Below are 14,057 nucleotides of genomic sequence, written 5' to 3'. Positions count from 1 at the left end.
CAGCTTATTTGGATTAAAGTGACAAGAGGCCCTAAAACAATTCATAGGCAAATCATAGAATGACTTTGTCCAAAGAAATGTCAATGAACATGTTTTGTATGGCCTATAAACGTATCCTAACATGTTCAAGGAAGCATAATTGGCTACCTTTAATTAAGAGTATGCTCAACACCTGGTTAAGGGTTGTTATTTCCAAATGGTACATTTGATCTAGACTCATTAGGACGTATATTCTAATTAAGTGAGTGTGACTGTAGATGTCCATGTTGTTACCTGAAGTGTTTGGGGTCAGTCCGCGCTCCTCCGTCACGGGCCGTGTACCAATGCAGACTGGCAGGTGGAAACGCACAAGGACTGACCTGCTTCTTTCCACCTCGTTGTTCCCAAGTCCTCATGCGTCATTAATTTCTCATAGCAAGAACTCGCTGCACTCCGCAGTTGTGTGGTGGACTCCTGAGTACAGTGGAGATGCAGAAATTGAAGAGAAACTCTATTGCCCGTGATGCTGCGGTTACCATAGTAACAGTAAGATCAAACCAGCAGACAGTACTGGTCTTAATTGGAGCCCTGCTCTCAGTAACAAGAGGTTGCATGGGTAACCTCAGTGAAATGAGGATAACTTTTTCTATCCTGTTGGACAAAGTTGCCTCTAAAACTCATGTCTAATTTTTGCAGCATTCATAATCTCTTTTGGTTAATTATAAATAAGAACATCTGCATCTATTCAAAAAGAAAAATAAGCTATCATGCTCTGTCTGCTCCGCTGTTACAGCATTCCCTTTGCTTTGCAACTCAGTGCGGACGCTCATGATTAATTCACATTTCCAAGCAGATTAAACATTCCCTCCATTGCCCCGGCTTCTTTACCGTTTCATCAATGGTTCATGAATAATCTAACTTGGCAATCTGCTTGCATGGCTGCAAAGTTTAGATGGGCTCATAAATAGTGAGTTAAATAGGGTTAAAGTGGGGATAACTTGATGATCTGTCCAAGTAATCTGTTGAAATTGATGGCTTTATTGAGCAGTGGCTGTCCCAAACCATTACTGTTAATACTGTTGCATTTCCCCTGACATTTTGTCTTAGTGTTTTTTTTTTTTCTTTTCCTTTTACATACTAACATGCATTACTCTGAAACATCAGATTCTTCCCTAACCGTCTCTGCACAGTGTTTGGAAAAAGAAGTTCAGGAGGTGAAATCCACCTTACAGCGCATGCTAACGCAGCTCCAGGTAGAAGAACAGCAGGAGGACGACATAGATGTGTCGGATGAGCTGGTGAAAAGCGAAACTAGGGTGAAAGTAAAGGCAGAAGAAGAAGAAGATGAGGAAGAAGACGAGGAAGAAGAAGAGGACCAGTACTTCAGTGACAGCTGGGATATTTGAGATAGACACCTGTAGAGTTTTGGGAGCGCATACACTAGTGGCTTGATGAGAGCGTAGCCTCAGCGCAGCAGCAGATGTGACCTCAAATCAGGGTTACACTTTATTTGATGGGTTGTGAATAAGACCAAACTTATTCGATTAAACTTAATCTTTAATAACATGAAGCTACATCATTTTTAAACTTTCATCAGTAATACCTCTATAACAAATTTATGTCAGATGATTTCTTGGTTAATGTCTAGTTGTCATGACAAAAGCATTTTGAATAATGTTAACTTTGTAACTTTCATGATTTACTGAATGACACTTTATGATAACAGTCATAAATATTCATGAAGACTCACTCATGTTCATGACCGGTGTTATGTCATGTTTATGACGGTGTCATGACAGTCTTATTCACAACTTGTCAAATAAAGTGTTACCCAAATCAGTTTACTGTACAGCTTTACAACCACCTTATGTGCTGTTATATACTTCTAAAAGTATAAACTTCATTCTGCCATTCTAAAGGTTTAAATTCAGTGAACCTCGCTGCAGAACATCAAATCTTACCAAGTATTTTTGTTTAGTTTGTAGTGCTAATGAATAGAACTCCACTGGCAGATTATTTAATAATCTAGCACTTTTTTCATCCATATTAAGGAATTATTGACTTAATACAAGCTTCTGAAATGTTGCTTAATATTTAGGTTTGTTCTATTTTAAATTTAATAAGATATTTGCACTAGGAAACTAAAAAAATACTTGATTAGATTTTGTGTTTTTTCAGTGCTTTTTCGCATTTTTCCATGTTATGACCACAAACCTGCAAGTATTTTGACCTGGGTTTTATTTGTTAAACCATCACACACTATTTATTATAAAAGTGATGCCTGGATTAAATCTATACTGCAGCCCCTTGAATTCACAGCTTTTGCTATTTGTGTTTTGTCTCTGCCAGCTCTGCAAATCTGGATGCGGACTTTAAAAAAAAAAAAAACAATTTTCTCAAGCTCAGTTACATTTTATGGAGCGAAGCTCTGAAGATAAATTTTAAAGTTTTACTGCGAATTCTCAAAAGTTTGGAGTTTTCGATCCCATTTTGATCTAAACCATTCAATTATAGATTCAGATTGTTTTACGTTTTAAAGTACATAAATCAACAGATTTTTCTTCCTAATTTCCTCCACTATTTCCCATTAGAACTGTGGTTCTAATGTGAAATTGTTTAAGAATGTCAATGGTTTTACCAATGTAAACTGAACAATACTAAAGATTTGAAGAATAAAATATGTTTGTAAGACACATTCTAGTTTTTAAAACCACTTTGGATCTTTTTTCAGGACCAATTTTGTGACATTTTGTTTTTATATGAAGTTTTAGTGTTGGTCTTAATTTTGTGGACCAGCAGAGTCAGAGCTTTTTGAAGAGTATTTAACCTCTGGACTCGAAGCTGCCATGGACAATCTGAACACTTTTAACTGTCAACTTGTTTTTTTTGGGGGGGTTTGCACACTAACTAAAAGTTATCTTATTTTAACTACTTTTTCCTGTGTTTTTTCCTGTATTTGCACATAATGGTGTTCATTGAGGAACTAATTTTTGAGGTGCTACAAAATGTGAGTTAACTTAAAACATTTTATTTTACACTTTGTGTGGAGAAATGCAATATTTAGGTTTTTTTTTTTTTTTATGCAAGAAATGTTCTGAAAAATAAAAGTGTAAAAATTGTCTTGCAGATTTTGAAGCTTCCTTTTCATTGCCACCCTTTTGATTTATTGGTGTAATTTTACTTCAAAATGCACTTAAAGACACGACTTCTTCATCTGCAGAGCAGTTTGAAGTCACTGTACGAGACTTCATATTTATTCCTAACAGCGTCTCTCTAATTACATCACGTTGCGTTCAGCCTAATGTTGCGTCCTGCTGTTTTCTTTTTGGATTAAATCACGGCCCCCTCCGGTGAGTCGGGCGCGCTGCCAGGCGAGTGAGGGCAGCGGTGACATGTAGGAGACATCAGTACGTTAATACGTGAGGTCTTTAGGGGATACATGGCTTTCTATTATCTTGCCTCAGCAGCATCTTTGTGGCTAATTGTAGGCAGACGCACAAAGGAAGTGGTTCCATCTCGTTCTGGGTTGGATGTTCTACCATCCTTCACCCCTAGGCTGTGAACGCAGCTGAGTTCTTTTTGTTTTTTTTTTCTTCTTTTGCGACAGCAGAACACAACGTGCCGTTCTCGCGTCTCTGCCAGGTTGCAGAAGCTCATGCCTGGCCAGAAGTCTCCACATCTATCCGCTTCAGGCAGCGTGTTAAGATCTGGAGCCCTGGCACAGCGCGCCTTCGTGCCAGACACCCCCACCTCATAACATAATCTGAGCCTGCGCCACACTGTGCTCCACGTGGTAACGGAGCTCATAAAATGACCACAAAGAAACACGCAGATGGTTTTCAGCAGGCGGAAATGGCTGGGTGAGGTGTTTCTTAATGTAAAACGAAGCGCCACGCAGCGTCAGGCCCTTTATCGCTGCAGGTTGGTTGCCAGGATGTTGGGCAGCGTTTTGTGAAATGGATCACTTTTCTGGCCTTTGTCTCATCTGGTTTGGCCTTTTCTCTTCATAACGGTCATATTTTAAACGTTCAAATGTCACCAAATTAAAAAACGCAGCTCATGCTTCCTTGTTTTTACATTCTTCAGATTTAATGTTATCTGGTGACCAAATATGAGTTCCTTTAAATCACATGTTCTTTCTTTGAGATGGGGTTCTGTTGAAAGATTTAAAGCAAGCAATATCTTAACCTGCAGAAAACTCTTCAAAAAGGTAACTCATTCAGTTTTCATTTTCAATTATTTATTTTCTAAAGTAATAATTTTATGAATTAAATGAGGACTGTTGAACATTTTGTGAAGTGTTACAATAATACTTAACAGAAATAAATCAGAATCAAATCATTATCATCAGCAGGACTTTAATTTTTAAGAAGGAAACAAACAAACTAAGCTGTTTTATACTGAATAAAATAGCTTCCCTGTAACTTTTAAGATGTTTTTTTTTACAAAATGGTGTCTTTATTATTGATTCTTGTAGCCTGCCTCTAATACTTTAGTGTTCAACTCGCAGAAGGCATGATTGAAGTAAAAACAACTTTTGAAAAGATCTTTCATCTTTCATAATTTAATTTTTAGAAATGAAGGCAAGATCAAAAAAAGATTTAAACTGGATCTCTTTATTTTTGCTTCCTTTGCTCTTCCTGCAGATTTTCTCAAGCTGTTGCTTCATCCAACAAACAATTCTGTAAATAGACCTTTTTCACGCTTCCGGGTTTTAAAGCGGATGTGGGGTCGGACAACTTCCGGTGGCTATAGCGTTAGTATTAAAAGGTTAGGAAAGTGGCTCAGTCTCGGCTCAGTTGTTTTTGTTCAGTCCCTGGTTGTTCATGTGGGGCAAGAAAACAGCCTTATCTGTTATATCATGCGTTCCCGACGGACCCGGACCAACGGAGGCAGTGGATCCAGGCGATCCGAAGAGATGAAGGTCCGGACTTTTGCATAAAGACGGGGAGCACTTTCGTATGTAGCCGCCACTTCACACCGGAGGATTTTGTTAGCGGATCCACCACCAGCCGCCTTAAAAGTGGAGCTGTTCCTTCCCTGTTTGCCTGGAATAACTTCACTGCACCGGCAATGAGAGTCTGATTTCGAGAGGGCTAAGAAACGGCAGTTTGTCCTCTCAGAAAGCTAACCAGGCTGAAGATGCTACTATGGACCATGATTATATGGCACATCCACCCGCAGGTAAAAGATAGTACATTGTATATGTTTTCCATGTAAGAGAATTTCAGTAAAATATAACTGTTACTATAATAATATTGTTATTATTATGATCACATGATGAGTTTATGTGGTTATGTATTTTGTGGAGAGATTAAGTCAATGACTATACATACATGCTCCGACTCACAACATGTATTGATCTTCACAGAAGTAATGTCTGATTGATGAGTTCCTGATGTACTCATTCAGGGTTGCAGTGGACATGAAGGAGCAGCTCATTGCTGACATGTTTCAAGTCAGCATAGCTACTCGGCTACTGTCAGCCGAGTGACCATCACCTGGGCCAACTACCTCTTCATTGTGTTCTCTTCCATCAACCTGTGAATTAGTCGTGAGAAGGTAAAAGCCAGTTTTTAAGTAAGGACGATGAAAAGGACCGGAGGAGGAGAGCCATTTTCAGAGTACTTGAATTACAGTCACCAAAACAGGAAGTGCCGCAGCCCTTTATACAGCTTCCGGTTGCCGCAAAAAAGGTCTATTGTTTTTTTTTGTGTGTGTGTGTGTGTGTGTGTGTTTCTTCTTTTCTTTCAGCTCCTTAGAGATTTCTGTAATTTAAACCTGACACATTTTCCCTTTGTATTGTGTGAGTGACTTCATGTCTGATTTTCATGAGAGGTAATTCAGTACCAGGTGAACCTGCTGCTTTAGAGACAATGTATCTCTGGCAAACTGAGCTTTTATTTCATTTTTCTCTGTAGCTTCAAGAATCTAATTTAAATTTATTCTCCCTTTTGTCTTGGCCGCTGAATAAATTTGCAAGATTAGTTTAAAATAAGAGAAACCCCTCAGGAATTAAACATTTTAAATAATTTAAATAGAGCTTATCCTAATTCAAACTGCATTTTTACTCTCTGATCAAAAAAAGACATAAGGAAAAAAATATAGACAGCTGGAAATTACATTGCCCTTAAAATTTAACACTGATGTTTAAAATCAAACTCAATTATAAAAATTGCCCTGAGGAAATAACCAAAGTAAAAAGAATTTTTTTGAATTATTGTGTGTCATAAACTCAGACACATGTATTAAGATTTTACTTTGTGCTTAAAGGCTAGCACAGAGATCGTCTAACCCAAGACATGTAATTATAATTTCTGCTTTTTCTGATATTTTATAGTCTAGAATACTGTAAATATTTAGTGTTGTATAAACCACAAAGTCACGACAAGCTGTAATCTCTGTCCACGCCTTCATTTGTATTATTAATTACATAATAAGCCTCAGAATAATACTTTCATACCAATCTTATTAGCTGTAGAACGGCTAAATCTTAACTGGTGTTAGGGAGCACGATGATCTTTTAAATATTGACCCTTTGCATGTGATGTCACTGTAGCATCAATGTGTGCATGCGTGTTACGACAAGGTAGGCCAGATTCATAAGTATGACTTGGAAATATTGAGAGCTACCAGTTAAACCTAGTTTGCAGCCTTCACTCTGGATCAGCTTCTTCAACCTAAAACTACCTGAGGGAGACGGATGGCAAATAAAGGAGCCGTCCTGTTATTTCCATTGAACTACTTCTGTATTCAGCCTGAAAGAACGAGTGTATGGGAACAGGAGAGCAGGCCTGAGCCAGGCAGCCAAGCAACTGATCTGCCTGTACACTCCACTGTAAACACCATCCTATTTGAGCTCTTCACAAGAAGCATGCAAGCACTGCATATTTTTTTAAAAGCAACAACTCTGAACCTGAACAGTCAGCTGAACTGGAATACTGACTCCAGAACTGCTCTACTGTTAAGCCAGTGGTTCCCAAAGATTATCTCCAGCTTACTTGTTGGAGTTTCGGATCGATGTATATCATTAATTATTACCTTGGCCAAGCCCTGCAAGCACAGAGTGTAAAATGCCACTTTCTATATACCGGAAACGACCGAGCCACTTTTCCCCGAAGCTGACGCGCAAAGAGCCCATAGCAGTGGTTTTTAAGAAAGGTCTCAGTCATGTATACAAACTGCATTATTTAAAAGCTTATTTTATTTTTTTACCCAATAATTTAACTATCACATTTTTCACCCACAAACAGACCTTTTGTTTATTTCCTTGGATGTAAACATTTCAGCAGGCTGTTGGTATTTTCAGATTCATGCCTGATAGAGGCTGAGAGTTCAAAAGTTTAAAACAAAGCATCGTCTGGTAATCCATTTATCCGATCTGCTGCTGCTAAGCTCCTCTGTGAAAGTTTGACGTGACTTATTCTGATTTAAATGTTTGCACAAAATATATAACTAGCATTTAGTTTATATATAAAATTTAAACGCTAAAATTTCTTCTTTTCCACCTGACATTAAGCAGTAACTGCTTTTTAGTAATCTAATGGTGTTTAAAACTATAATACAGTTTATTCTCCAATACTTACACAAAGAAGAAATGAATTCAATTTATGTCTTCCACCTAAACAGAAACCAAGAAAAAATATGACTAAATGTTTTATTTAAAAACATGTTTTAGCTGATTATCTAAGCATCCAGTAAATAATAGAAAGATTGAAAGTTACATTTATTTAGATACAGCTCTGGAAAAAAATGGAGTTTGCACTGAATCCCATTGAAAACCTTTTGGTTATTCCACTAAATCTTGATTTCTGAACTCTTCCTGAGTTAAAACATTAGTATTGTTGTTTCTATGAGCTTGTTTTCTTTGCATTATTTGAAGTCTGGAAGCGCTGCATCATCTTTGTCATTTTCTGCAAATAAATGCAAAATGTTTGCTTGTAATTTAGGAGACATGTCAATAGTTCATAGAATGAAAGAACAATGTTCATTTTACTCAAACATTTACCTTTGAAAAGTAAAATCACAGAAACTGATCATTTAAAGTGGTCTCTTAATTTTTTTTCATATATGAAAGGAAGCCACTCTAATTTTTTTCTTTTTAAAAATTGTATTTTAGCACCAGCTTTTAACATAATTTTTATATATAGAATAGAGAATCAATTCATGAAAAGACAGCATGTTTCCACTGAACCAAATGCTCTCTTTTGGGAAGAAAAATCTGCATTAAAAACATGTAAACAATTTGACAAATGTCCACTTCACTACGAGAGTTTGTGATCTTTGACTCACCGGTCATCAGACATTTAACGCAGATTATAAGGTTCAAACTGTGGTCATGACCTGGCTTTTATATAGAGGGAGGATAAAAACGTCCACATTATGCCCCCTCCCCCTCTGTCCAGATGTGAATTTGTATTTACAGACGCAGCAATGCTTTAACCTAATTCCTGCTGCCGGCACGCAAACATGTATATGTTTACTCTGCCAAAATCAATGTCAAATTTATTTACGATTCCCTTTTGAAAGTGTTCAAATCCCCAGAATATTTAACTGCTAACATTATGAAGCAGATAAATGTCTATATATATAAATATAGATATAAATAAACAAGGAAATGATCAAAACACAAACCAATGGATTGAACACATACAAAGTTGAGTCCTGCAAGAATTTGGGATAAAAATTATGATTTTTTAAAATTTAATTTGACTTGTGTTTTGGTGCAGTTACCCCAATCAAGCTTCAAACGACATCAGCCATTTCTTTCCCACAAAGTCTTTTTGTTTTTATTCAACAATTATGCCTTGAGTATTTCAATTCTACTGAAAAAAACTCAGAGCTTTAGCACTCAGCAATGAATCAAACATTTAACATTAAACATTAAAATTTTGGGGTGCCAAAAACAATCTGCTTCATGATCAAACATTCAAAATTAATTTAAAGTGAAAAAATCATTTCAGTGCTGCACACTTGTTACATTTCACACAAAAAAATGTGCCACACGTTATTGAGTTAAATCCCAGTTTGAGGCCAACCAAGTGTTTATGTCAGTCTGCTCTAAAATTTTAGAGCAATCGCTTTAAAAGCTTAAGCTCGCTTCTCTTCCCGAAAATACATCAGAGTAATGAGATCAAAGAAAGGAGAAACTATGTGACACACCAGCAAATCTGGTCGGAAGGATTTATGATATCCATTTTCTATTGTGAAGCATCAAACAACGGTTATGTCGATACCAGGTTTGCTTTTGGTTCAGGAAAGATGTTACCGAAGATACGGGTTGTGGCCTGTTGAAGAAAACTCTGAGAACAGGAAGCAACAGATGGGTTGTTATTTCAGTGTCCAGGCCAGGAAACATGTTCTTAGTAACTCCTCCAGGGAGAGTTCGTCCATTTAGATCCATGAAGGAAGCACTTTCTACAAGACGCCAATTCTCTGGTTGACCTTGTGCCTCCAAAGGGGGACGGCGCTGTCACTGGAACGCTGAAATATCTAACGCCACTTCTGCCAACCTTCACATTTGGACTGGAAAAAAGGGCAGGTGCTCCACCAGGGGATACGAGATCAATAGATGTGATGGATGGATCTGGCTGCGAGTTGGCAGGAGGGCAGAAGTAATGAAAGCTGTGGTGAGGGATGGAGAGCTTCCTGGTCCTCTTTCCTTTTTGAGTGGTTCTGCCAGTTTGGCCTAATGGGACTAAGGAGTTGGCATTGCTGCTGCTTCCCAGCATCTGTCTGTTTGGGATGATCAGGTCCCACCCACAGGGAAAAACAAACACAACATATGGTGAGGTGTATTAGTGGAGTAAACTTGGTCAGTACACCGCTGCTCATCCTGTTAGCTAACAGGGGAAAACATCTAATGTGTTCCTAATAAATCTCTCTTAAGTTGTCGACATTTCACAGACCAAACCCAGAGAACTGATTATTCAACTTTATGAAAGCATTCGCAAAATCGGTTTTAATTTTACAAGAAAGTGTTTTCATTCATTTTAGGAAAAGACCTTTGACATTTATTTGACAAAATTTTTTTAAAGGGGAGGCCAGATCTACAGCTCTGTAAAAAATTAAAATTACAGCTTTTTCTGATTTTACTTTTTCTAGGTATCTGTTTGAGTAAAATGAATATTATTCTTTTATTTCATGAACTACGGATAACATGTCTCCAAAATTCCAAGCAAAAATGAATTTATTTGCAGAAAGTGAAGCTGCAGTGCTTTTATACCTTAAATAATGCAAAGAAAACAAGTTTATATTGATTTAGAAAGAAAATTACTAATGTATTAATTCAGGAAAAGTTCAGAGATCAATATTCAGTAGAATAACAAGGATGTTTTTCAGTGGGGGTCAATTAATTTTTTGTAGAGCTGTATGTACTTTACAAAACATATTTATTACATTTTTTTTCTCTCAAAATTGTTTGTAGATCGTGACAGGTCAGTTCTGCCTATATTTAGCCGCTTTCATGTGTCAGGGCGTCTTGTCACTTTAAATTCAAACCAGCTGTTGTTGGCCACGCCCCCATCGCACATGAAAACTTGTTGACCAAATGCTGGCGCTCCACTTGGGCTGTTAGGCAACGGCGCAGAGCGTATGTATTGTGATTCAACACAGCTCATTTTCCTGACACAAAAAAACCCATTAATTTATTATTTAAAAACAACTGGGTGTTTTTTTAAATGTGTTTTTAGAAGCAGTTGAGACCCAAGTGGAAATGTAAAAACATGCAACTATAAGGCAATCTTAACTTTTAATGAATTTCTTCTGGTACTAGTGAGACAACAATTTTTTGAGCACTGTTAAAAGCTAAAAAAATGTAATCTTCTGGCAAAATTCTCCCACTTATTTCAACCCTTTGCCCGTTTTAAATGCATCTATTATTGTTATCATCCTCCACGTACATGGCTTGGACTTCTCAAGCAGAGCAATCCATCTCACAAGAGACGCATGGCAATATCTGCTGCTGTGTAAAAGGTCATCACTCCAGGGGAATTATTTTTCACTCACCCTGACAAATAGCAGCATATGTCAGCATTTGACCAAATAAATCAAATATATTTCTCGTTGACCCCTGTGACCTGGAATTAATGTTATTAAAATACGGCATTTCCCCACACAAAAGATTACAGCAGTGATCCTGTTTGGACATCTGACTCGACTTATGGTGCACACATCTATTCCAGTTGAAAGGGGTCGCCTTAAGGGTCAGGCTGGTTTAACACCGGGGCATTAGATGACTTCATCTGAGCAGCAACCCCCTTCGTGTGATTGAAAATAATTTCCTTAATCTGGAACCAAGGTTTCTGTGATAAACACTTATCAAACTTGGACTTTATTTCAAAAGGTTAAGCCAGCTATAACTCTGTGGACTGACTCCATTGGCCTCTTTCCCATGACCTTTCCTGTTAAAAATGGATGCTGACCCTTTACCCTATCCGTTGCACTGCAAAACATTCGAGCCACATTTAGTTGCCTACTGTCTTCTATTCTTTAAGTCAAATAAATTCAGTGTGTTTTAGATTCTGAACCTAAATGTGTGAGTTTGTGAAAGATAAACTTACAATAGTTAATTTTGTCAAACCTTCAAGAGTTTTTAGATTAGCACTTAAAAAACAGAAAGAAGAAAAAGACAGGAGAGAGAACTATTTCCCAGAATTCTTAGCGGCATGTTTTTGTATCCTGAGATGGAAGTGTGTTACATTGATTTGACTATTGTGTTATTAAGGCAAATGCTTATTTTAATGTCCTGTTCACACTAAATGCTTTTGAGCATGAGACATTGTGATGTTTAATAAAATTCATTATCAAATCAGAAATTTTGTTCATGTGACTTGAAAAAAGAATTTAAATTATTGTAAAACAATTTACTTGTTGACTTAAATTGCATTTTTAAGGCAGTAGGTGGACTTTCATTTTCAAGTTAAACCACCTGTAAATATTTTGCAGTGGGAATTTTTCTAAACTCTAGAGAGCCCAGACCTCCAGGGTATATTTGTTCACCACATTGACTGCAAGTTTACAGAATCATTCCCTAAGTTTTCTACACAAGTCTTAAAGAAATAAAATAATAAAAAAAACAATTTTGGAACATTTTCCAAGAATGCCAACACTTTTAGTGTTGGCCTGCAGCCGCGCAAAATAGCAATATAAGTGTCAAGACCGACTATATAGGTGCCTTTAAACTTTCCCTCGTTCTTTGCAGCACTAACGCAACAAGACGATGAAAAGCAGCCCAGGGACATCAGTGTCATTTGGGATTTAAGATGGAAGCAGGGTGAAAGAGAGGAGAAGAAATAGAGAATGACAGAGAAAACAGATAGCAGTGAGAGCATTCATTTATGCAGCCTTTGGCTAGAAAAGTTGCAGGCTTTGACAAACATCCGAGAAAAGATGCTTCTTGGAAAATGCCACGGTTCTCCATCGACAACAGGAAGCGGTTCTGAAATGTTTTGGTTCTTCGTTTGAACTCCTGTGCCTCCGTCTGCGATTAGCCGCATCAATCATTTGAATTGCACACCTAGCTACATCTCTGCGACGATCATCTGGCGGCTGTTATCCAAATGAAATGGAGGCAGCAAGCCCTGATAAGCAGATCCAGAGCTACGGGACACGAGATAAACTTAAATGGAAACATCAATATTCTTCTCGGGGCTTTAGAGTTGATTAAACTTTAATATTATGCCTAAATACCAAGTGTTAGTGGATTAGAAAGTGTGTGTTCGTGTTCTCCCATTTAAGTAACTGTAATTTTATTGTAATTTCATTTTTATTTTATTCTCTTAATGAATATGAATCGTTCATGTAACAACTAAAAGAACTCATGAATGAAACAGAGCAGGAAGAAGTATGGCTGTCTAATGCATTGAAAAACTGAAAACAATAAAAAAAGGAAAAAATGTATATATAGCCATTCAGATTTTTTTAAATAAAAGGAAAATGAGAGAGCAAAACGTTTTTACTTTATTCTTCATCCAGTGTGGATTTCAGATAATCCACATTAAATGTGAATTAGAAAACTCTTTGAAGTACTGGGACCAAAAATAGTCCTACAAATTCAAAATTTTTGAATTACAAGTAAAGTTGTTGTCTTCCCAAACATATCCCAGTATCTCCAGGGGAATTAAGGAAAATTCAATTAGTATTTCATCCTCCCACCTTTCTGCTCCTGTTCTGTGTGTTGCAACTTTACAAATTATGGCCATATAGTTTCAAGGGCAAAAGAGGAAAACAGCAAACACGTTAGAGAAGCAGCAACAGCGATCTGTATGGTTTATTAATATACAGTTGTCACATTGATAACAAACACAGAGTTTGGCTGACAGACAGGATATCTACTGCCAAGGGGTCACTTTGTGGCGTCTCCCCAGGAGGTTTCCAAATGCAGGCAGTCCTCCTGCCGTGTAGGAAATGAACTTGAAGAGCCCTTTGAAAACTCCCACCGGAATCTGTCTGGACGCGACCCCGAGGTCACGGACGCAGTGGGAGGAGCTCCGGCTGAACTCGACCTCAGCATGAAGCCTGGACTCTTCAATAAATTCCTCATTCATGTTGTGAAGAGTGAATAAGAAGCTCTAAAATAGCGATCGCCAGGACACATGCGTGCAGAATTTCATTAGTAGAACCTGAATCAGATGTGGGAGTTCTCAGCAATGAGAAAAATTATTTATAATTAGTTTTGTAGCACAAATTGCACAGAGAGCAAACTAAAACCATCAGTATTAATGAGCAGTCAACCTGAGTGAACATGTTTCCACCAATGATAAGCAGGAGCCGTCACCGGGGGAGTCTCATCCGCACCGCCCGCCTTTGTTTTGGTTGCCATGGCGCTGCTGGCTCATCCATCCCTCACGCTTCTCCCAGGCGTTTCGCCGTCCAGCTCGTGTTACTATTACTCCCTTCTCTTCCACACGTCTCCAGCACACCCGGCCGCCCCATCAGCACCAACGTGCCATCTGCAGGCTCAAAACCCACTGGGTTTTTTTTCTTTTCCTTTCACTGGGCAGCTGAGGGACAGGTGAGGAGGCGAAGTGAGAAATAACCTTCTGGCTGGAGGCTCGAAGCAGCCAAAAAAGGAAGCC

At 37.9% G+C, this 14,057-nt stretch overlaps 1 protein-coding gene across 1 annotated transcript in view; it reads left to right on the top strand.

Moving 5' to 3' along the window:
• disc1 (DISC1 scaffold protein) overlaps positions 1–3,072 on the top strand; it is a 48,206-nt gene extending 45,134 nt beyond the window's left edge. Inside the window, exon 14 of the mRNA XM_055029875.1 lies at positions 1,169–3,072. Coding sequence (XP_054885850.1) covers positions 1,169–1,385 — 217 coding nt within the window. The 3' untranslated portion in view covers positions 1,386–3,072. The remainder of the gene's footprint in view (positions 1–1,168) is intronic.
• Positions 3,073–14,057: the final 10,985 nt, after the last annotated feature.

Source organism: Poeciliopsis prolifica, unplaced genomic scaffold, assembly GCF_027474105.1.
Source record: "Poeciliopsis prolifica strain line A6 unplaced genomic scaffold, Auburn_PproV2 SCAFFOLD005, whole genome shotgun sequence".
In the NCBI taxonomy this organism is placed as follows: Eukaryota; Metazoa; Chordata; class Actinopteri; order Cyprinodontiformes; family Poeciliidae; genus Poeciliopsis; species Poeciliopsis prolifica.
This window is presented reverse-complemented; position numbering and strand designations above follow the sequence as displayed.